The 25,742-nt window shown below is 37.0% G+C and overlaps 1 protein-coding gene across 3 annotated transcripts; it reads right to left on the bottom strand.

Moving 5' to 3' along the window:
* Positions 1–621: 621 nt before the first annotated feature.
* On the bottom strand, positions 622–25,009 carry mgat3a (beta-1,4-mannosyl-glycoprotein 4-beta-N-acetylglucosaminyltransferase a). 3 transcript variants are annotated; one of them, XM_051887553.1, is made up of 3 exons: positions 24,548–25,009; positions 5,776–6,007; positions 622–5,401 (listed from the first exon to the last, which is right to left on the bottom strand). In XM_051887553.1, exons 1-3 carry the CDS (start codon positions 24,571–24,573, stop codon positions 4,154–4,156), a joined length of 1,506 nt encoding a protein of 501 aa, XP_051743513.1. In that variant the 5' UTR covers positions 24,574–25,009; the 3' UTR covers positions 622–4,153. The 3 variants fall into 3 exon arrangements, with proteins under 3 accessions (XP_051743513.1, XP_051743514.1, XP_051743515.1); XM_051887554.1 differs by lacking the exon at positions 24,548–25,009 and adding an exon at positions 14,641–14,819; XM_051887555.1 differs by lacking the exon at positions 24,548–25,009 and adding an exon at positions 10,735–12,732.
* Positions 25,010–25,742: the final 733 nt, after the last annotated feature.

Genomic DNA, 25,742 nt, shown 5'->3' with positions numbered 1-25,742 from the left:
ATGTAGATTGTGTCAAAGCAGCTTTACATTGATAACTGGTACATTATTTGGCTGCACAGCAGCTCTTAAAGAATAGTGTCAATGCAGGCAGATCAAAACACTGTTGAATATCAAATGTCAAGTCAAGTGTTGTGGAACTGAGACATGATTTCTTGGTTTTAAAAGTAACCAAAATGCTAAACATTAAAATTAAAGCAGAACAAACATGAACAGAAATGTGTTATCCGAGCTTGTTCAGTTTGGTTACGATCTGATGTCACTTTTATATTTTTAAGCTCTAAACAACAACGATAATAATATTGCAATAGATAATTTATCAGATGTGTAAAATATTTTATTGTTGAGACCCATTCAAAAGTATGGAACGTATAACATTTAAAAACTTGCAGAAATTGAGAAGAAATAATTAAAATTAAATTTAAAAATGCAATTTATTTATAGTAAAGTTGATTCCCCCCCCCCCCCAAAAGTAATCAGATTATATTACTTTCATATTGTGGTACTCGGATTACATTACTTTTTTTTTATAAAGTTATTTGTAACTGTAACAGAATACATTTTTAAAGTAACCCTCCCAAGCCTGCTACTAAATCATATTGGTCACAAAGAAAAAAACATGACTTAGAAAGAAGATTTTATTTTTTCTCAAATACATATTTCATACAAACAAATCACCTCCTACATGAATCATTTGTAAAAGCAACCATAAATTTAAATTTTTCATATAAGAGCAATCAACATTATTAAGTAAAATTATCCACAGTGTTTCCAAAATTCCTGTGCAACACACATGAAAAATACATTCTTGTTTCATTAAATACGATCTGAAATATCAGTAATTGCACAGCAATCATTAAATGATGAAGAAACAATGACAGTAGATCCAGTGTTATCATTTGATTCACAAAACTGCTGTACATGTAGACAGGACAAACAATCATTTGACCTACTGATTGTACAGATTATGGTTTCTAATTTCTCTACAGGAAGTACAGTCATTCAAAATGTTGGCCCTACGACAACATTTCTCATGTAAACAACAATTACTTGATTTTCTCTCAAGGGTCACTATCACTCGACTACAAATCAGATGACATTATATTGTGTAAAAGGAACATCATATAAGGGAAGTTCAACAAGTATGTGATCACAAGACAATGGGGTTTTGAAGCGTAACTTCTCTTTCCACACTAATGCATGTTTGGCTATTGTTGTATGAACACAAGTATCTGTAAATAAACAATAGAGATTGAAGAAATGTAATCTGTTCCTCTTAAGCAGGCTGGTCTTGTTAGGAGATTTAACAATGTATTCAAATATAACAAACTTGCGCTCTTTGTGTATATTGGCAAAAGTCCCATAACCAGCATTTGAGCAGGTTAAACGAGGTTGCATCTCTGCTGTGTAGGAAAAAGACAAAGCAGTTCGGATTTGATTTCGGCTCTCTGCCCCTGTGAGGTCTAGGGGAAACAGACGCACCATTGCCCTCTGGTCCCATAGGAAACCACCCACCTGAGTGACTAGAGCCACTGACAATTCAGTATTATTTCTAAACCTCGTCAACTTGGCAATATTTCTACCTGAGATAAAAGCAATCACATGAGCAAGAGTGCTGATGCTACTAATACCACAGCCAGGCAGATTTAGTGCAACAATAGGGTTAGGTCTATATTTTGAATACAAAAATTCAATAAAAAAGAGGTTAATATTGATAATTTTCAGTTATCAACATTGCAAATCTAGAAAAGTTTTCATATATTCATTTTGTTAAAAAAATAATATACATTTACAGCGCTATCCACCTTATTTTTCAACGCGGAAGTAAGGTGTTTTCTGTGAATGTGCGAGACTTCCGATTTATTAGCTGCAATCCAAAAAAAAAAAGATATATATATATGCGTGATACTATTTCAAAGTAATAAATTGTATTTATCTGTGAAAACAAACCTGGAAATAGACGTGAGGATTTGAGGAGAAAACAAGAGATTATTTGTGTATTCCAGTGAATTATTAATAAGATATATCCTAAATTAAATCGGGAGAACAGACCACAAATGTGCAGTATATGTTGTCCTTTTTCATACTATTACAGCGGAATGCAAAGGGGAAAAAATAATCATGAGGAAAAGAATTCTTGTTATAACATGTCACGTTAAAATAAAAATAAAAGCGTTACGTTATTCTCATGATGTCTGAAAATAAAACATAAAAGTAAAATTGACAGCTCATTCAGTCAAATTTAGGCTACGGATAATTATCCGCTTTATTTGTAAGGCAATCTTATGATTTAAAATGATTCATTTCAGTCTTTTTGAATGGAATTTCCCATTGTACCACCCATAATTCAAAACGCAGTAGGCTAGTCAGCAATAAGTTGGATAGGGAAATAAGGAGAAGAAGCCAATAATCAAAGTGCAATAAACTGTAAAATTGTTTGCGCTTCAAACCAGCGTGATTATAATGAAGATAATACATTAAAATAAAATGGTAAGTAATACCAGTTTGCAATATCAAGCACCCGTTTTGCTGTTTTGAACTGAAGCCAGGCAGACACATTAAATTTACAAACAGCCGCGTCCCAACTATGACGACTTCCACTTCTGAGAACCCCAAAAAGGTAAAAAGGGTCTATTATGTGACTTTCAGACATTTCAGACAAAATCTGGCCAGTTAGTTTGTATATTTTTTTTTCTATTAATTCACAGAAGGATGTTAACAGCAGTTAAAATGGCACATATGCTACTCAGAATAATAAGGCACAGAGGAAACATTATAGATGAGGCCAGTATTAAAAGTTAACACTTAAAAAAAAAATAGCTTCATTTAAATTAAGCAGTGCACTTTAATTGATTTGTCTAATACAATATCATTTTAACTGGCAAAGTGAAAGTTAACTTTGTGAAAGAATGCCTGTATCTCAAACAAGAGCAAAGTCAGGGAATGCATGAACTAATAACTGAATTCACTTGATTTTGAACCTTAAGGTTTGAACGACCTTTTCAATGCCTTGCTTTCTAAAACTTCTCATATTTGTCTTTGGCTACTAATGTTTGTTATCACATAATTTCTTTCCATTTGCTGCTAACTACGCTGACAAAGCAAATTCAGTTCCTGACTGGAGTTCCGGTTTCAAAGCACATTCAAAACGCTTAACATATCTGTATATCCAAGCAAACAGAGCATGATAGACCCTGTGAAAGCCTTGAAACTCAAGCCATCAGCAAGATCTAACAGACTGTGATGGGCCATTATAGTTCAGTGGACATAAAAGTGGCATTACGGCTGCAATATTATTGTCGTTTAAAGTGTGAAAATCATTTTAATATATACAATACTCATTAAGAGTTTTTTTTTTATCATCTTGCATAAACAAGACCATTTTACTTTGCAACTCTTTGTAAGAACACTTTTTCCCTCAATATATCTTGAAGTAAGTTTTTAAATGTTTTATGCATAAATCTGTCAAACCATAAAATAAGAAATTTGTTAAGAAATTTGTCGAGGTAAGAAAAAAAAGAAATAAATTAAGATATTCTCTGAAAACAAGCCTTAACATATTATTTATTTTTTATATTATTATTGTTTTTATATTATTTATCTTGTTTAAAGTCGGCGTGAAATGGAAGTTGTAATAGTCTTTTCTTCCCTATTGTGACGTATATCCGACTGAAACAGGTTCTCGAATAAGAAAAAATGTAGGGCGGGACTTGATCTTGTCCATGGGAAATTGACTTGATGGTTGTGGTTTGCTATTGGTCAATCTCATGTGAGTGGCAGGTTGCCCCGCCCTCACGCCAGGAAACATATCATCAGAGAAGAGATGTTGCTGCAAGAGGGAGGGGAAGTTATTTTGATTAAAGAGTAAGAGCACATGAATTAAAAAAAAATGATGTGAATGGATAAATACAGCAGTATTCCATAAAAAGTAAGAATTGTCCATTTTGACTTTATGCTGATTTTAAAGGATGATATTTTTACTGTAAAAAAGGGAGAGAATAGTGATGACTTATCTTGAGAATCAATGCAACTAATGCACTGAGGCAATTTATACGGCAGTCTCAATATGACTAGCGCTCTCTGTAGATCTCCATTATGGATACAGAAACCATCAGGTTAACTTAGTATATGCCCACTTGAAACAGACCCGTTTCTCTTAACGTCTCTCTTTGGCATAAGGGTTCTCCAGCAAATAGCGATATTTATTATAGTTATCCAGGATGTATTTGGGAGCATACATATGCTCTTTGGGGTCTGTGGGTGGGTAGTTTGGCAAAGACCCATCAAACCAACCCCCTGTCCGTATTAACTCTTTAATATAACTTATATCCCGTTTCTCCCTGTAATCGCCCCAACGTGGGAAGTCTCCATTCTGGGCTGATATGAGCTTGTAATAAATCCCTTCTGGTTTGAAACACCAAGAGCAGTGCCATCCAGCATAGTGTATGGGGCTTCCGATGGCCCACGGTATTAGAATGCGTCCCGTGGACTTCTCGTATTCCCGGAATCCCGACAAGGAATAATAGGTACGGCGCCGAAGAAGAATCCCATCTCCCTTGTAAACCTTAAAGAGCATATCTGCCGTGCAAGCAGATAAGATGTTTAACGTTCCAAACTGCCTCCAATAAAATCCATAGAGTGATTTGCGCATGTGTATCCCGACCGGTTCCGTCCAGCCGTCGTAGAGTTTGAGGAAAAGGATTCCATCTCGAGCAGGAATTTCATCCGCATCATCGATGATAAAAACATCGTCCGCTTTGAGACCCTGAACCCTCGGCATTCCATTTTTAGTCAAATATGTGCGCAGGTAATCATCCGCGATCCAGCCATCCGCATGCCCGCCATCTGGAAAGTGGTCCAGGAAGATGTACAAAATCTTGTGCTTAATGTAGTCAAACGTTCCGTTTAGGATCAGATGCCGGAAATAAAGGGGTCTCGATTCACCGTACGCGGTAAAGTTGGATTCGCAAACCATAAACATGTCCACAACATCTGCAAGTTCATGAAATCGAGCGTGTAGTAGGTCAAACTCGTGGTTGATGTTGATGGCATTGATGACTCGACGTGGAACTTTTCTGGGTGTTACTTTTGACTTGGACGGGAGATTGGAATGATACACAATTGTAGGTATGCCACAGTGAGGGCCGTGCCAACCCTGCCGACAGGGACACTGAACCACCTTCTTGCCTGCATTGATTGTGTCGTCTTTGGAGCTGTTTTTCTTCTTGTGATGTTGCAGTAACCTGCGGTGAGATGTAGAGGTGGCCATATCAGTCCCCTCGCGGAAGCACAAGGCTCCGGATTTGGTGTGGACGAAAAAGGGTGTGGAATCATCATGGAGTACAAAGGTACGTTCATGAAGTTTCCCATCTGGAGGATCTGGCAGAATCAAAAAAGATGAAGCCTGTTTGGAGGAAAAGAAGATTATTATAAATACAGTTTAATATATTTATGGTCAAGCGACATTCTTAAAAGCTAAGACATTCAGGCGGGTCTTAAATTAAGCCAGGATTAGGTCTTTAATTAGGACAATTAAGTAGTTTATAAACACACCTTAGAACATTTCTGGTGTGCATCTTGAGACAAAACAATGGCACTGACATTTTAAGATAAGTGAATGCAAGTTGCTTTCAGTTAAAACAGCTCAAACATGCATGCTTAAGCCTTGTAATATAAAATAACCCCCAATGTTTTAAATAACTGAACCCGCCTCAAAACCCAATAGTTTGTCAGGTCAGGTAGAAGACCTCAGATTAAAACTTCTTTCACCCTCATCACCTCTTCCTTCAGGTAGCTGTCTTTGTGCAAGTCTTGCTGGGAAGGAAAGTCAGAAGCTGTAAAACTCCAGAAGATCCTGCTGAACATCCTCAGAGTCTTTAGATGGGTGGAGGAAGATGAGAGCTCCTGTAGCAGGGAAGTATTGTGTAGGGGTTTGCAGTAATGAAGGAAGGAAATGACACAAATCCCCAGTAAGCACAACAGGAAGACCTTATGCCTCCGTATTCTTATCCTAAAACACAGAAAAAATTCTGTTAGTTTGACAAAAACAAACTCAGCCACTAACATGCAATTTCAAAAATGTAGCTGAAAATACTGTTCGTGTTCATGCAGATATTCCAAGCATATGCGTGTCACTCAAAATTGTCTGGCTCAGTTCAAAGTAACTGGTAATTCAATAGCAGCAGTGAATTGGAGCGCCAAAGTCACGTGATTTCAGCAGTTTAGCCGTTTGATAGGAGATCCGAATAACTAATTCGAAGCAAAAGATTCATGAAGCTCAGAAGCTTCATGAAGCAGTGTTTTTGAAATCGGCCCGTATAGATATTGTTGAAAATTCGTTATTTTGTTTTTTTGCCACACAAAAAGTATTCTTATCGCTTTCCAATATTAAGATAGAACCACTGTAGTCACATGAACTGTTTCAAATATGTTTTTAGTACCTTTATGGATCTTGAGAGGTACAGTAACATTGCTGGCTATGCAGGCCTCACTGAGCCATCGGATTTCATCAAAAATATCTTAATTTGTGTTCCGAAGATGAACGAAGGTCTTACAGGTGTAGAACCACATGAGGGTGAGTAATAAATGACATTATTTTCATATTTGGGTGAAGTAACCCTTTAACTATTTATCTTCATTCGTCTCTTAAAAAGTTATAGTTTTGTATATACATAACTCCTGAATAAAATTAAAATGTGTTTGGACTGATTTAAAAAAAAAAAGTTTTGAACAAATTTGATTGGTTTGTCGATAGTGAGCTCAAATGCAGGTGATAAGCGGTTTTATTAAGCGAGTCATTGAGTCGTTCATTCACGATTCGTTCAAACGGCCGATTCATCAAGAATGAGACAGATGTTTGTGAATGGGTCATTGAATCTTTGACTCAAACAATTTGTTCAAAACACTGAATCATCAAAACACGATTGAGTGTTGCTGTGTGATGCGCTATGTTGTGATCTTTGTTTGGATTCATCGGATCTATTTTCGCTGCTAAAATAGACCAAAACAGTCATTATTTCGTCTAAAATGTAAGTGACTTAATATTATTAACTTGTTTGTTGAACTGTCATATCAGTGTCACATTTTCAATCGCGAGGTGTTGGTAAATTAAGTGATGGTCAATTGTCAGCTCTCTTGGTCGTCAGGTCGTGTGATGTATGTTGCTGAACTGTATTCAAATGTTAGACATATAAAAACACCACATTTTGAAATTTAACTGCAGTATGTCAATTTAGCAGAGGTGTAAAGTATTTGAGTAAATGTAATTAGTTACTGTACTTAAGTATCTTTTTGGCTACTTTGTAGTTGTACTGAGTATCAAAGATATTGGCAACTTTTACTCTCTACTTGACTACATTTTTGAGCAAGTAAATGTACATTTTACTCCACTACATTTGTGATGAGTAATGCAATTACAAATTACATTTTTCATGGCAGCTAACTTTTTCTGCAGCAGTTTGTTTCTGATATAAAGAAGCGATGTTGCCATCTAAGGGCATTGAAGGTACTATATCTTGTGCACTTTGCCTTTACTCCCCCAAAACTTGTCAACAAGGCTACTTTTTATGTGAATGCGAGTGCATTAGCAGGTAGTTGCTGATCGCAGGTGTTTGATTTATTAGATGAGGAAATGACTGCACCTGGTGATGAGGCTGAAACCAGCACATACAGTAGACTTTGACTATTTAATTTTACTTAACATTGTTTTATTTATCCGCTATATTGACAAGACCGTTTTGAAGGATATTGGTTTACTTATGGCCTTTTTATGCACTTGAGCTTAACTGAGACTTTAGAGTTTGTAGACGCTTAAAAGGTTGTTGTGTCAACCTTGATTTATTGCAATATTGAGGTGTTCAATTTTTTTTTTATTTTAGAAAATAAACTTGATTTCTCATCTTACAAATCAATTGTTTCTTATTTTCACTGGCATGTCTCTCAGGTGTTGGGGACTAGTGCATCTCTGAGCCTACATTCAGCATGAGTAAAATACTTAAGTATTGTTAAAATCAGATATTTTAAGACTTTTACTCAAGTCATATTGGAATTGGTTATTTGTAACTTGTAGTGGAGTCATTTTCGATGTAAGGTATCAGTACTTTTACTCAAGTATGGTTTTCAGGTACTCTTTACACCTCTGCAATTTAGTTTATTTGTGTGTGTGCTGCGCTCATAGACTTTAGAAAACGGCGCTCATTTGTTTGATTTCTCCTCGAGAAGCTGCGCAAGCCTCAAAAGTTTAAGGTCCTTGCACCCTGACTGAGTCCGAAACTGTCGTATTCGTTTTTTCATATCCGTCATTTGGTGGCTCTCAATTGTCAAAAACACCCCTCAAAATATTTGCTACGGATGCGAAAAATGCAGAAAATCGAACCATCTGAATTAATTTTTATGACGGACGGAAGTTTCAGAGGCTGCAAACGTATAAAACGTGAGGTCGTATTTAGTTTTATATATATATATTAACAAATAAACTAGTCAGAATATAGGCTACAGTTAAAGCTTTCCTTTACCTGCAAGCTTCTGTAAAAAATGCAGATGATGCCTACTATTAGGCCTAATAATAATAACAATAATAAAGCATAAATTAATGCAAATAGTCCTGGTCAACACAAGGTGAGCAATGAGTCGATCCAGTGTTCTTAGTGCAATATTTGCATATACGAAACGTTAATGGTGTCTATAAACATGATTTTTGCTTATCGTACAAGAACGCTGTGGAAAATAAGCAGATTTGGAGGAAATTGTTAAGATTTCAAATGTTCCCACTCCAAACAAAAACCTAAAGACGAATGGACTTGGGTGGAGATGAGAAAAATCAAGGAAGTGGTTTTACTGATGCAACTGTTACTTTCAAAGAAGGAAACAAAAAAGGGGACAAAAAACACACATTGAACACTTAACATGAAATTAACATGAACACAGATCCTCTGACACAAGTCTTTTTTGGCTAAGAGGCTGAGTGAATAATTCACCTGACTTATGAGCTCAGTTTTTCTCTTATCACCAGTTTTATTTTCAGCTCCCAGAGTTAATATTGAACAGGACAAACAGTAACTATAATCAAACATCAGTTCAAACATGGTTTTATATGGTACAAAGGTCAATGTGTGACAATGTGTAAAATGTGTGAAAACATTCAAAACAGACACCAATCTTCCCATGAGTGGATGTCCCAGCAAATTCACCCCAAGATCAGACTGTGTAATGCTCAGAGAAATTGCAGATCGAACAACCCAAGAACTACACCTCAGACTCTACAGGCCTCAGTAACATGTTAAGACCTGCCAAGGACCAGATGATTTTTTATTATGCCCTGATACAGAAAACCACGGAATTCAAAATGGTGTCCTAACTTTTTCACATGACTCTACATATATTATTATTACTCTATTATTACTTGTTTCCTTTCCTCATGTCTCAGCTCCACTCCCTTATTTAAGTTATTTAAGAAATTAATAATAATAAAGCAAGATGCCCTGTTGAAATATGTGAGATGTATGGTTTATTTCAACTGGTAAAGAATTAATTAAAATGATTGTGACAGATGTGTTGGTGAAGGAGAATTTATACGTGCGTCACCAACAAGAAAGATTTCTGCATAGGATACACCTGTTCATCCTCGCTCATGACTCCTCTGGAAGCTTCCTCACTCCTCATTCCTCTCCTCCTCGTGGTGCAATTAGAGAATTGAGATTTCCTTCAAGATGGCTAACTTTGATCGGTTTTGGGTCACAGGATGGAGGGCAGAGGAGCGAGGAAATGAGGAAGCATCAATTTGACTATTGAGAAGCACCTGAAATTCGTCCTTTGTTTCCTGGGCAATAAAGGATGCAACAGATGGATCCTTTCGCGGTCTAGCTTACCCCAGAATTCATTGCGTGCTGGTGATGACAGGATTTTTTTGGAGAAATTGCTGGATTACACTTTTAAATGTAAGTATTAGGTTTCAACTTAGTCAAATATCTAATAGCACAAATGTAAAAAACAAACAAAATCTTTAAAGTGGTTCAAATGTTGACATGTCTTACTGTGGCAAGCAGGGCGGGGGCGAGAGCCGTGGGAACGGAGCGAGGCCAGTGGAGCAAGTGCTACTGAGCGTTACCTGAGCGCAACACCGGGTTCGAGTCCCACGGAGGAGCTCCAGAAGGATAAAAGGAGGAGTGACGACAGTGGAAGACAAAAGATTATGTTGTATTATTATGGTTATATGCGGCAGTTGTCTGTGAACGGCTGCCGCTTTACTTTTGTTTTGTTGTTTGTTTATTTTGTCATTATATTTACATTGATCATTTACATTGAACAATCCTCTGTAGGCTAGACCATCCCATTTAACAATGCTCAATCTGAGCGTCGTGGCCTTCAAAGGATGCAGCCTCTGAATTTGGACACAGCTTATATGTGGGAAACTCCCAGAACTTCCGGAAGAGGTAGGATGTCTGTAATAACAGACCGTTTAACCGGGTACTGTGAGTCATCTTGAGGTAATAAAATGTCAATTTAAATTTTTTTTGTTCAGTTATTTACTTATGCGGCAAGTAGCCACATGATAAGCAGGATAATTTCACAGTAGGTTCTTGTTCTTGTATCACACTGAAGAGGTTTATTTTGTATAATAATCTGCTGACTGTACATTATCCCTTAGCTTTGCTACATCCCCTAGTTTGGGAACCACTGGGTTAAACCATGTCATTTCTATTTGTCAAGAGCACAACTTAAGAAAAAAGGACAGTTTACCTCACGTTATCAAGTATTAAAACCAGTCTGGTCTTATTTTCTGTATCTTGAAACCATAAGACAGTGATTTTACTGGGAGGTTTACATATTTCATGAGAGCATCAATGTACTGGATCTAAAAAATAAAAAAAATAAAAATCACAAAGTTACATTCACAGGAAGACCCGCAAGTACAGACATAGTTTGTGCTTGCCTGAGCTTGTTATGGTTTCAGACTCTGCTTAGCCTTGATATTAAAACTAAAGGCCTTGTCTTTCTTGGCCATTACTCGATGTAAAACAGGTGAGGCTATACAATGGTGCTGGTTAAGGTGTGGCTCAGTACATATATTTGAGCTTAAATATTCCAAAGCTATTATTACAAAGCCTTTTTATCAGATGAAGTAATGGGGCAGATTACATGCTTGTTCTTGCTTGTTCCACCGAACACAGAAAGGAGATATTTGTAGAATATTCATGCAGCTCTTTTCATACAATGACAGTAACTGCAGCTTATGGTTGTCCCAACTGAACCTACAGACTTCATGACCAACACTTATTCTTATCAGAGCAGTGCTGACAATTCAATGATCTTTTAAAGAAATCATTAATGTATTTTTTAGTGCACATTAAAACTTTTTGAAGACTACTATTTTTAGAGAAATACTTCTAAAGTTTTTTTTTTTTAAGTTTTAATTCTTTAAAAAAGTTTTGTGAAAAGTTACATAGTTCAGTCATAAAACTCTAGATGGCACAGGCTGATGGGTCCTTAACGCAAGCTGTTTATAATAACAGCATTAACCCTCTACAGCACAGTGTTACCCTCAGGCAACAAAAAGTTTTCTTAAGCCCTATGTTTAGTAAATTTATAAATTATGTTTAGTAAATTAATGATTACAACCAATTAGAAAGGTCGAGAAAGTACCAAAGAACAGTCCAGTAAGGTGTTGGAGTCACTATCAAGCACCATTTAAAGGTGGGACGTCCTGTTTTGACACATAGTCACAGGAGCACATGGTGTGAGTAGAAGGCAAGATTATTTGCTTTAGTAATCTTATTTAAAATGACATGAACTGTACATAAAAAATATGTGTGTGTATGAAGGTGTAGAGAAGCCTTTTGTCAGGTTTTATTAAGTTTTTTTTATTTTGCATGTTCAGAAATTCAGTTTTTCTTTTCGTTGCCTCAGGGCAACGTTGTGCGATAACGGGTTCCTGGGTGTTCAGGAACACACAAAGTGATGTGCAAAAATTGTAACATACACCACTATTTCACAGCAGAGAAGAAGTGCTTTTTGAAGTTTCGTATGGAGTGAAATCTTATTACATGAAGTACATTATATGGCATGACACACTACATGATACAGACCTATGCATGTATCAAATTCAATATATCAGTGACTTTCAAGTGTTTTTCCCTTTTTACTTAATGATTTCTTGACATTTTTTTAAAATTTTTTTGATTTTGATGATAATTTTCTCTATGATTCTGTACCATCGTTGCACGAAAAAATATTTTGGCGTGGGGGGTCCAAAATTTATTTTATCAATAGAATGTTCCCAAATGAACCAAAAAATGATGTGGAATATATTTTTTTTTCATGTGCCATCAACATGTTTGCAGTAGAGGGTTAATTACTTGTCACAAGCTTATTGGTCCATGTCACATGATCTGCAGCCAATGAGCTTGTTGCTCACACATTTAAATGGCTGGTTACATTCACTATAGCAGTTTGCAGCATGCACAGTTCCTCTAAAACCCTCCACCTTCCCCAGCTCCACCTGTATAGATCTGCTATGGGTTATTGATATATGCTATTTGTGCAGCAGCACTATGTCTTACTCACAGCAGCATATCGTCATATGTATTGACAGTAGCAAGTTCCTGTACTTGCTCTGCAGCAGCATTATCAGCAGCAGAAATAATCTATAACAACAGCAATAATCTACAGCAGCAGCAGCGTAGCAGATCTATTCCGCCAAGCCCAAATACATTAACATTGTCATATCCATTACCATGCTAAAAATGATTGAAATATATATATATATAGTAGTAAACAAACAAACATACAATTAATTTTATAATAAAATTTAAAATAAATGAAATTTATGTATAAATGTATAGTGAGTATGAACACATCAGTCAAGCTCAAAAAAAAAAAAATATGCAAGAACCATGGCGTTGCCATCAAAGATGTAAATCTTGGTTCTTCATCTTGCCAGTTTGTAATTTGAATGGTGATGCAAATAAGATTTTCCTTGTGTGTTACACCTAAAAAAAACAACATCATACAGTTTTGCAACTAAATGAAAGGGAATGATAGAATGACTGAAATTTCATTTTTGAGTGACATTTAAAAAGGGCATCCTGCAAGACCCCTCTTTAGTATTTGTTTATAGAACAAAATAAATTATAAGGTTTACTATCACCCTCTGTTCTCACTTTCTTGTTTCACAATGTGTAAGTAAGTGTGTGTGTGTTTCTTCAGAGGGCACCCGTGCCAGGGGCACAATGACTCCTTTTTTTTCTGGCTCCCACCCTTTCTAATTCTCAAATGTCAACTTTTTTCTCAGCCTGTACAAAAGCTCTCTTCTCTTGGTTTGGGAACACACACACACACACACACACACACACACGGAGAGAACACCCGCAACCTCCTTTGCTGTACCGTAGTGCTCAACAGAGAAAGAGGATTACAGTTTCTCTGTCACACCCACACACACACACAGATAATTCACTTCATTGAAAACACTGATGGTGGTTTTTAGGGGCAGCATCATCACCACTTTGTTTTACGCTCACGGCACTTTCTGTCAGTTGACAGTCCCGATCCAAAACTACATTTAGATATGCAATACTTGCCTTAAAGCATTAGTTCACTTCAGAAGGCCTTTATTAACCCCCCCGGAGCAGTGTGGTGTACATTTATGAAGGATGGATGTACTTTCTTGGGTTTCAAACGGGGTTTTCATGCACTGACATTATAAAGTAGGTGATTATTAATATAACTCCGATTGTATTCATCTGAAAGAAGAAAGTCATATGCACCTAGGATGGCTTGAGGGTGAGTAAATCATAGGGTAACTTGCATTTTAAATTGAACTTATCCTTTAATGCTATGGTATTCTGTGATAGGACGTTAGGAAGTATATATGTAAGGGATAATCCACAGCTAGCTGTGCATTAAACCATTTTAAAGTGTTAGTTCACCTAAAAATTAAATTTCTGTCATTACAGTTTTTATTTCAACTGCTTACACACAAAATCCTTACTTGTCACACAATTTCTGAAACCTGACACTCAAACACTAGAACCACACACCAAATCTGTGAAACCATACACTAATTCTCGGCCTTCGACTCAGTTTTCAATTTCATAAAACACTTTTTTTCACAACACACAATTCTCTATATAACACACACAAATCTAACAGGAAGTGTCTTGATTTCCTTTTTCAAACACAACCATTGTTTCTGTCTAACTACACATGGTTGATGTATTTCTTTTCTTTTGTTCTGTGTAATACTGTATTCACAACCACAAATGCTTACAGTAAAAAAATAAATAGTTTGGTTTCAATCTTGCTTCCGTGTTTACTGTGAATTTTTTCAACATCTCTCTGCCAATTACTTTCAATCTTGTACAGAAATGTACACAGGAGCTCATGAAAGAAGAGCTTTAGGTTTTGAATAACTGTGTGTATATGATATATCCAAAAACAGAATATTATCACAAAGGTGTTTGCAATCTAAGACAAATGTTTGCTTTTGAGATGTGTTTGTGATACTTTGAATGCAGTGCTTCATTTTGCAAGAGATGTAAGGCATTTTGTGTGTGCAATTCTTGGATTTGTGTGTAAAGTTTTGAAAAAAAGAGGCAAAGCTTTGAAAGTGTGTGTGAGCAGTTGAAAAAAACTGCAATTACTTACCTTCATGTCGTTCCAAACCTGTAAAACCTTCATCTTCGGAACACAAGATATTTTTGATGAAATCCGAGAGTTTTTTTTATCCCCCTCAGAAAGCAATATAATTACCACATTCAAGGTCCAGAAAGGTACTAAAGACATTGTTAAAACAGTCAACGTGACTACAGTGGTTCATACTTAATGTTATGAAGCGACGAGAATACTTTTTGTGCGCAAAAACAAAATAAAAATAGCGACTTTATTCAACAATTTCGTCTCTCCCGTCAGGTAACAGAAACGTGAAAGATGACAAAATGACAAACATGACTCTAATAAGCTCACATCAGGTGATCATATCTGAGCCTCTGATTTGTTATGGGTATGAATTATATTCACTTTACTGGCATGCCAACAAAAAGAGATGGGGAGTTTCACCATTGAGAAGAAATATAGCACAAACCAAATAGCCCAAAAAAACTGTGCAATCATATTCAGAGCTATTTGCTTCAAGCAGGTGTTTCCTGACCACAAGAACTCAAAATAACGGAATGTTCTAGAAACCGCATTATTCCGCTTTCGTTGTTTTGCATTTGAGTTCAAATACTTTCATTTAAGTAGAGTTGACCAATTGTTTAAGCGATACAGTCTCTTACGCTCCTATGGGTTCAGACTACACAATATTTTTGTCAGTTACGATAGTCACTGTGTCAGATTATACGATTTTGACTCCTAAAATCTTGTAGTATTGTGGATGCGAAACATGTCAGACTACACGTTTGCTACTCGACCATTCATCACGTGCCGTCTTTAACCACGTGTGTGCTGTCATCAAGAAGGCGGGCTATCGACTGACAAAAAGTGCAGTGAGCGTAAACAAACAATGGCTAGCAGCGTGTTTTGCTCTGTCTTGTCGTCAGAAAAGCCCAAAAGTGGACACATATCTGGACTGCATGGATATTTGAATTACTCTCTTTCGTTTCAGCATGTTTGAAAGCATGTAGGAAGGCGCTTCTGTGCTTCTATTTGCCAGCGTCACACATGTGACGGAACTCATGGACGACCGAGAAAAACAAATAAACATGCTAGTGTAGTCTTTCTGCCGTGATGTCGTGCACAGCTAGCCATAGGTTATACCGTTTATTATACCATGGTCCTTTGTCAGCACAAGTTAAACCTGTAATTGATATTTGACTGGAAGGGTAAGATTGATGGATATTTTCACCAGTTACAGCTTGTTAAATCTATCATTCTGCCCGCTTTGAATCAGACACAGAGATAAAGTAGTTAAGAGGGATCCCCCTTGGGTGCTTTGCGTGGTGGGTAAACGTGCTACTGACAGTGATAGTGATGCTCACTTTAGTAAACGGAACTAAATCCTTTATTGCTCTAAATAAACATGCACACAGAGGGCACCTGCTGTTTATTAATTCTGTATAAAACATCCCCCTTATTGCCACTCAAACACGGTTTCCAAAGTACTTCATTTTAAATAGCTCTATTCACACCGTATTTTTGCTATGTCACTACACAAAGGAAATCCCCAAACACACCCTTTCCTGCACATGCACAGCCAATGATACAGATAACAGAAACGTGAAAGATGACAAAATGACAAACGTGACTCTAATAAGCTCACATCAGGTGATCATATCTGAGCCTCTGATTTATTATGGGTATGAATTATATTCACTTTACTGGCATGCCAACAAAAAGAGATGGGGAGTTTCACCATTGAGAAGAAATATAGCACAAACCAAATAGCCCCAAAAAAACTGTGCAATCATATTCAGAGCTATTTGCTTCAAGCAGGTGTTTCCTGACCACGAGAACTCAAAATAACGGAATGTTCTAGAAACCGCATTATTCCGCTTTCGTTGTTTTGCATTTGAGTTCAAATACTTTCATTTAAGTAGAGTTGACCAATTATTTAAGCGATACTTTTCAAGTTCAAGTTTTAGATTGTTTTAGAACACCTGGATGTCTTCTTGTACATGTCTTCTTATTAGTTTAAAAGGTAATCTAGTGAATGTATCTATGTAGGCTATGCTGTACATTATAAGCAAAAAAGGGTTAAATACATACAAAACATTCTAAACAACTGATTGCTTATTTTAAAGCAGAAATTAAAACGATTCAATTAAAAATGATAATAAAAAAAAGTTATGAGGCTTGTATGACGCATGAAGATTCACTTTTCAGAGCATAGTAATTAAATGACATTAATGGGCTATTCCAACAACAGTGTCCAACAACAAGTCTGCTGCGGTGCGTGCAGTAAGAGTTGTTTGCTATTCGAATCAACAAAGTTTAAAAAATATGACCGATGGACCGAAGACGAGGTTCAGGCTTTATTAAGCTTACGCATAGGATCAAATCCAGCGGGGAATGGAAAGTCGTGCACAGTCCTATGTCACCGGATTAATCTTCGCCATACTTTAGACCGCGATGGAAACGCAGACAGCTAGAGGTCTTGGGGGGAAAAAATTCCTGGGAAAAAAGTTCCAGGGACAAATTGTTCCGGGTAATTTCGGTAAAAAAGCAGCTTATGGGGGTCCCACTCGGTTGAAATCCCATTCCGGGTGGGGTGGCAGTGTGAGCGGTCAGAGTAGCAACATGTGAGAAGTGCCGGTGTTGTGCCAAATTCTGACCCCCACCAGATTATCACCATTATAGGCCTAGGTAAATTTAGAATTAGGTGTGGGGTGGTGTTAGGATTAGGCAATCAGGTACAGATCCGGTACTGTGTACCGGCCAACTTCGAGCACCAGATAAATAACCATAAAATGTAATTTATGCGCCGAGGAAACACGTGTCAAAGACATTAAACAGCACAATCATCTGTCAAAACTGTCGACCAACCGATAATCAAATTAGTTGTCGATTATTTCGGCGTTTATTAAATTGTTGTTGCAGCCTATAGAACACAATAAATCCTTTTGAGGAAGAATTATTTAATAGCTTTGCTAAACCTAGAAAGTTTTGTTTGGGGCAAAGTAAACTAGATATTGCCAATCACAATTGTATATTCCCCTTTTGTTTGTCATGCAATAATTTGCTTTAGTGTTGTCACGGTACCAAAATTCCAGTAGTCGGTACCAATACCATAAAAATTTTACGGTTCTTGGTACCAATTTCGGTACCACAGCAAAATCTGTTGGAACTATTTTACTATTTTATATAGCCTATTTTGAAAAACATATTAAATATGGTAATCATACATATAAATATTTGGAGCGTGTGTGTATGTTTGTGTGTGTATATATACCTCAATTAAATAAATTTTGAAATATAAAAAAAATAAACAAATGCTCAAACATCCATTTTGTAACAGACGTGCGTGTTTATTTTAGTTATTCCTTCAAAGAAACAACACACTACAGCCTGTAAAACTATTAAATAAATATCGGTAAATAATGGTAACCTAAATAATAAGAAAGTTATATATTATTTAAAAACATTCGTTTTTTATTTCTACACAAAGATGCGTCATGTAGCCTACCGCTCTGCTCTTTGAGAGGGATGTGGGACACGAGCAGGAAAGAGACCATTTCGCTTTAATAATATCTGTTATCTCCTGATGTTACAAGGAACTGACACTTGTTGTAAAAGGTCTGAAGAGCGAGTTTTATCTTCACACATTCAGGCTATATTTGATTTTGTGCTGCCAGGGAAAGCGAAAGTAAAAATCACCGGCGTGTGTGAAAAGCGCTATACAAATAAACTTGATGCGCCTTATCAAGTCTAATAACAAGCACAAACTGTGTTAAATAGAAACTGACGTGCAAGCAAAAAGGTTTCTATCCTACGGTGTTTTTTTCTACTTTACCACAGTAAAGAATGCGAATAGCCTATAATAGGGTTAGGGTTAGCGAAAAAGCGAACCAAAGGAAGAAACGTTATAATCCCCTGTGTGAGTGAAGAATTGGGAAAAGAAACAGAGATTCCATGTTCAGTAGAATAACTAATGGAAAATTGTTAAATTCTCTGCTTATCGGGTGACCAGATCGTGATTCACAAAACAGAATACAAAGCTTAAATGTATGGACTCACCTACCTCTCTCATTCGGCATGAACCAAAATGTTTCCATGGCTGCGATGTCACATTTAATTGCTAACCTATTATTTCTTTTGTAAACAAAGCTTTGTGCTTCACTCGTGTCATATTCAAGTAAATACTGGCACAGCCCTATCAGTGGGTACCGAATATACCCGGATTCTCGGTACTACCGGTACTACAGAAATGCTGGTATCGTCACATTTTCAAAATTTCAGTACCGACTTGGTGCCGAAGTACCGGTGCTTTTGACAACACTAATTTGCTTGAATGGAAAGAAATTCTGACCAAACAGTTTACGGTAACTTTAACTAACTTGCAGGAAACTCTTCAAACCGTTACTCCAGCATGAGAATGGTCAACCTGAAAGAGAAAACTATGAAAATGCAAAGTATACTTGCATTATGAAATGCTGACTGAGTCTAACACATTTTGTAACTTTGTGTAAGGTCGTCAACATTAAAGTATGCAGCAATAAAATAAAAAGTTTGCACATAGTTTCACTCTTATAAACCCTACAACCTTGCAACACACCACCCCCACTGCACAGTGCTCTTTATAGTGCAAACTCTCTGTGTCTATCAAATTAAGTTTGCAGACAGATGCGGTTGCTATTATATGCTTTCATATTCACAAGTTTGTGTTCTGCCTGCCACAGTGTGGACCTCTCCAGTTGTTTTACTGTTTTTGTTAGTTTGTCCTTTTGTTGATTTTCTTATATAATCTTTTTTTTTTCCCAGAGACTATTTATCAGTGGATCACCAGTACAAGATACAAGAGAGTGTTTTTTCTTCTTCTTGGAAACACATCTGAAAAAAATGGGGTCGACTTATATTCAGGGTCTTTTTACGTGTCAATAATACACCCGCAACAACATGGAGCGCCAAATACTTGTAAAACGAGTGTGCCCCCCAAGATTGATAAACGCAGCGGAGTCATCAAACAACTCTCTTTACGCAGCCAAGAAATATGATGTGTCAGAGTGTAATGTTAGAATATGCCGACTGGCAAGCACCTAAGGCCCCATTTACACTAGTGCAGTTTTGTTTTAAAACGGGGTTTTATTTACGCAGAGAGAACGTGGGCAACCACGTTATCGTTGTCACGTGACCCTTCATGCACACTGGGCAAGTGTAAACAGTTGCCTCTTGTGCATGTAGGTAGCTGCAGTATTAAAAAAATGCTGAGTTTAACTGCACAGTGGCTCCTAAAAATGACAACAAAAAAGCCAGCAAAAATTGCAGTTCAGTCTCCATGTTATTGTTTACACGGTCGTCAAGGATACGCAGAGAGAACGTGCCATCGTTTTCAAAAGTCTCCATTTTGGTCTGTTTACACTCAGGCCCCATTTACAGTAGGGGGAAGAAACTTTTCTTGTGCCTGGTTGTTCTGGTGCTCAGTGCTCTGTTGGTCAACCAATCAAATTTGAGCATTCAACAGCCTTGTAGTATAAATGTGTGTATATGCCTGTAGTATAAATGTATGTATTCATATATCTTTATTCTTTTTTATTTTATTTTACTATCTGTGTACTGTTGTTGTCTCTGTGTACTCGTAGCTCTCACCAAAACAATTCCTTGTGTGTACGTGTGCCTCCAACATACTTGGTTGAGCCTTTTAGTTTATTCAGTTCCTTGTTCGATAGGAACTGATGGTTAGGTTACACCTGCATGTTTCTGTTTATCTCAATTTGTCTGCATTTCAGTTGGAGGGGTTTTTGCTGCTCTGTGATTTATTAGGAGTTATTTTGGCATTGAGGAGTTGTTAAACCTGTAACTTCTAGATGCATCCTCCCTTTTCTTCTTAGCTGCAACTTCATTTTTTACCATGGGACAGATTATATAGAACATTTGAGCAGTAAGATAAACTGGATAATATTATAGAATACAAATAAAAATTTAAATAAAACCTGGCCTGACAAGAACTTCTCTGAAAGTTTAAAAAAGGTTTTTTAAAAGTTGTAAAGACATTGATTATATACTTTGAATACACTATAAAATAGATAGAATGCTATACAGATAGATGTATAGGAGTATGTCTCTCCTTTTTTTGCCTATATAGTAAGTTATATAGTAAGTTTGCCAATATAGTTATTAAAGTCACCATGAAATCAAAATGGACAATTCTTATTTTTTATGGAATATTGCAGTATTAAAATATTCTTGGTTGACCCCCCAGCGTGACTTTTTCAAGGCAATCGTTATTTACAACACATCACTTTGTTGTTACCATGGCGACACGTCATTGCTTGTCATGTGACACACCGCGGCCACAATAGCACTGTATGACTTTTATTTAATTTTTCCTTTTTATTCAAAATATTCACACACTTGTTAACTATAACATGAAATATGTAATATTCTGATTGTCAAATATGTGTAAGTGGATGTGTTCTGTTGTTTAAACACCTTTATAATGATCTCGTTAGTTGAGCTATATGCGCGATGGGTGCCGCGATGTTAGTTTGCGCTGCAGTTCAGAGAATCGGATCTGTTGGATTTACAACAAGTGAATTCATCCGCTTCTATTGAAGTGCATGAAAGTAAGTGGTTGGCGAACTGAGAGAAGTAAACTTTACAGTTACTTACACAATGTGTATCTGATATTAATAAAACACGTTGTCTAATTATAATGGAAATTAATTATTATTGACGCTTCTATAGACATCAATGTGAATTCTACAAACTCTACATGTATTGTTTTGAAAGAAATGGTATCTGTGAGGATTTCCAGTCAGGATTTAGACCATACCATAGTACTGAGACTGCTCTCATTAGAGTTACAGATGATTTGCTCTTATCATCAGATCGTGGTTGTATCTCTCTATTAGTGTTACTGGATCTTAGTGTTGCTTTTGACACTATTGATCACAATATTCTTTTAAATAGACTCGAAAATTATGTTGGCATTAGTGGAATTGCATTGGCGTGGTTCAAATCATACTTACCTGACCGTTATCAGTTTGTATCAGTAAATGAAGAGATGTCACACCGATCACGATCAAGTTCAATGTGGAGTACCACAAGGCTCAGTACTAGGACCGTTGCTTTTCACTTTGTACATGCTACGCTTAGGAGCTATCATTAGGAAGCATGGCGTTAGTTTTCACTGTTACGCTGATGATACTCAGCTCTATATTTCTTCGTGCCCTGACGAAACTTACCAATTCACAAAATTAACGGAATGCATAGCTGATATAAAAAATTGGATGACTAGTAATTTCCTACTACTAAATTCAGAAAAAACAGAGATTCTAATTTTTGGACCAAAAACTTCTTCACGTAATAACCTAGAATACTGTCTAACACTTGATGGCTGCTCTGTTAAGGCTTTGTCATCAGTTAGGAACCTGGGTGTGCTCTTTGATACCAATCTCTCATTTGAAAGCCTCATCTCTAGCTTTTGTAAAACCACATCTTAAAATCCATCTTAAAAATCTAAACTACGACATATGCACTCAATGCAACATGCAGAACAGTTAGTGCATGCGTCCATGACCTCAAGGCTAGATTACTGTAACGCTCTACTGGGTGGTTGCCCTGCTCGCTTGATAAACAAACTACAGCTGGTCCAAAATGCAGCAGCTAGAGTTCTTACTAGAACCAGGAAGTATGACCATATTAGCCCAGTTCTGTCAACACTGCATTGGCTCCTTATTAAACATTATATAAATTTTTAAATCTTGCTAATTACTTACAAAGCACTAAATTTGGTTTAGCTCCCCAGTGCCTGTGCGAGCTCTTAACGCATCATAGTCCTTCACGTCTATTGCGATCTCAGAATTCAGGCCAGTTGATAATACCTAGAATATCCAAATCAACCGCAGGTGGTCGATCCTTCTCTTATTGGGCACGTAAACTCTGGAACAATCTTCCTAGCATTGTTCAGGAAGCAGACACACTCTGTCAGTTTAAATCTAGACTAAAAACGCATCTCTTTAACCTGGCATACACAACACATTATCACTTTATATTTTCACATCCGTTAAAGGATTGTTAGGCTGCATAAAGGTCAGCCGAAACCGGGAACACTTCCAACATATAACACCCAATGTACTCATTTCATCAGAAGAAGAATGGCATCTACGCTAATATTAGTCTCTCTGTTTATCCCGAGGTTTACCGTAGTCAGTCGGATCCGGGCTGTATCCAGATCAGATGGAGGACCTGCGCATAGATCCCCAAGAAATCATTTCCATACTGGCGTGAAGAATCCGATCTTCAACCAGATGGAACTGGATTAAATATTTTGACTGTTGCGATCCCAATCGGACTTATGACCTGTAATGCTGATTGATTCATAATTGTGCACTGCTCGTTGTTGGCCAGAGGAGAACTGGCCCCCCGACTGAGCCTTGTTTCTCCCAAGGTTTTTTTTTTCCATTTTGTCACCTCTTGGGGTTTGGGTTCCTTGCTTGCTTCCTTTGGCTTGCTTAGTTGGGGACACTTGATATTCAAAATTGTTTTTGATCTGCCTGCATTGACACCGTTGAATGCGAACTGAACTGAGCTGGGCTGATATATAGATAAATTAACTAAATTAATAACTATTGATTTTTACAAAGGAATGAATCAATACTGAATTTACTTAAGCTGGATAATGACACCATTTTCTTCTAGAGCTGCTGTGCAGCCAAAATTATTTGCCAGTTTTCACTGTAAAGCTGCTTTGACACAATCTGCATTGTAAAAAGTGCTATATAAATAAAGGTGACTTGACTTGACTTGTTTTTGTTAGAATTTATGTCTGAAACCTAAAATAAACATTATGTGGTTGAAAACACTGCATATTTGTGACATATGACAAGCGCTGAGTGTGTCTGTCTCTGGCTCAGCGCGAAAAGCACATTTGAATTTAACAGTTGATCACGTGATGCATTGAAAGTTCTAATCACACCGGTGTGATCGTAAGCGTCAAAGGGTTAATGACTCATCTGTGCACTACGGAGCCATAACACACAGGAAAAAAAGTAAATCATGCGCACACTTTACTAGGTCGTTCCCTAGATTTACTAAAGCGTGCACACGATTTAGCAATTCGAGGGAACGAGTTATTAAGTTTTGCGCACGATTTATAAATCGAGGGAACGGCTTAATAAAGTGTGCGCGCGATTTTGCCTACTATTTTTTTCCTGCATGTCATGTGCGGGGCTCCGTAGTGCACATCTTTTTTGCCCTCATAATCTTTAAACAAAATAACTTCCCCTCCCTCTTGCAGCGACATCTCTTCTCAGATGACGTGTTTACTGGTGCGAGGGCGGGACAAACTGTCACTCACATGACATCACAGCAATAGCAAATGACAATGATCCAACCATCCAATCAATTTCATATAGACAAAATTAAGTCCCATCCTATATCTGCTTTTTGTACAAGAAGCCGTTTCACTAGCATATACATCACAAAAGAGAAAAAGAGGCTATTGCAACCTCTGCTTTTTGCAGACTTTAAAACATGTTGTGCGCAGTAGCCTGTGCCCAAACATATTTGTTGTAAATATCTAACTTAGAACATAATACAAAGGTTTACAAATATACAGTGTGAAACCTGAATAGTGATCTATGATACATTAGCCAAATAACTTTTTTTTTATTCCTTCAGTTATATTATAGCAAATACTATATATAAATACTTATTTAACTGTTTTTGTGCTCTTGCATGTGCCATCATTTAATTTTCATATCTGCCATCTGTCTACCTAGGAAATCATGTCGAGGCAGGGCGAACTAGGTGAAACATGAAAGCAACAACCCATTTGATCAATAGGGCCTGATCTCACAAAGAGACTTAAGTAATTTACGATCAGCATACATAATCAAACCAGCAAAAAACGGACCGAATCTCCAGCACAGCTCGAGTTAGCAGTGAAGTGTCTTACCTGACAGACATGTGTGATCTCCCCATGCTGCTCCTGCATGTGTCCGTCAATTCGTTTTGTTCTTTTTTTCTTTTCTCAAAGCATGTAGCGTTTTGTCTGTGTTTGCGCTCTTTACTTTTGACTACACTCGCCAGGAAATACACGCTCTAGCTCGCTCGCGCCCCCACCCACTCTCTCCTTATATGTCTTAAGATAATTCGTTCTCTCCCTCTCTCTCTATGACAAGTTTCAGTCTGATTTATTAGCATGAAAAATAATTGGTCTGGGTCGGATTCTGGTATTGTGTCGAATTCTGTGACCGACCGAATTATAGTGGCGCCGATGTTTCAAAAGCTCCCAGTCCATAAACGAGGAGAGGATGCTCGCGATATTCTGTAGTTCAATCAGCGGTGTTCGTGTAATGATCCGGGATGCTGCATTCTGGACCATTTGAAGTTTGTACAGAAGTTTCTGTGAAACACCATTGAGAAGAGAATTACAATAACCAAAACGAGAAGTGACTAATGCATGCACAGGAACAGCAGTACTATTAGCAGAAAGAGATGGTCGAAAACTTTTAATATTTCGCAAATGATAATAATGTTGACCGTTTAATAGTACATGTGTCTCAAAAGATAAAGTGACACCCAGACACTTAACCTGAAGGGAAGGAGAGATAACAGAATCGTCGATAGTAAAACACAATTTTTGACGCATTATAGCATAAATACACACTGGTTTCCATGTTTTATGGGGACATTCCATAGACGAAATGGCTTTTATAATGAACAAACTGTATATTTTATCCCCTTACACTAACCCTGTCCGTAAATATACCATCACAGAAAACTTTCTGAAATTTTACATTTTCAAAATTTTTAATTCTGTATGATTTATAAGCTTGTTTCCTTATGGGGACCTAAAAAATGGTCAAAATTTACTGGTGTATTACTATACATATGGGGACATTTGGTCCCCATAACGTAGTAAATACCAGCACACACACACAGCCATTAAATTAATCTGGATTTTCACACAGTCACAAATTAATAATACCAATACCTTATTCACTGTAAACACGTTGCCATTTAGCCGGAGTGACTTTTGCTGTATGAATCAGCCTCAAGTCAGTGTAAGATGTGTGTAGTCATCAAGAGCCATTCTCCTCAGTAACGAGTCAAGATTTTCATAAATGTGTTCTTTAGCTTGAAAAATA

Source organism: Ctenopharyngodon idella, chromosome 3, assembly GCF_019924925.1.
Source record: "Ctenopharyngodon idella isolate HZGC_01 chromosome 3, HZGC01, whole genome shotgun sequence".
In the NCBI taxonomy this organism is placed as follows: domain Eukaryota; kingdom Metazoa; phylum Chordata; class Actinopteri; order Cypriniformes; family Xenocyprididae; genus Ctenopharyngodon; species Ctenopharyngodon idella.
The sequence above is the reverse complement of the archived record's forward strand: the minus strand, read 5'-3'. Positions and strand labels throughout refer to the sequence as shown.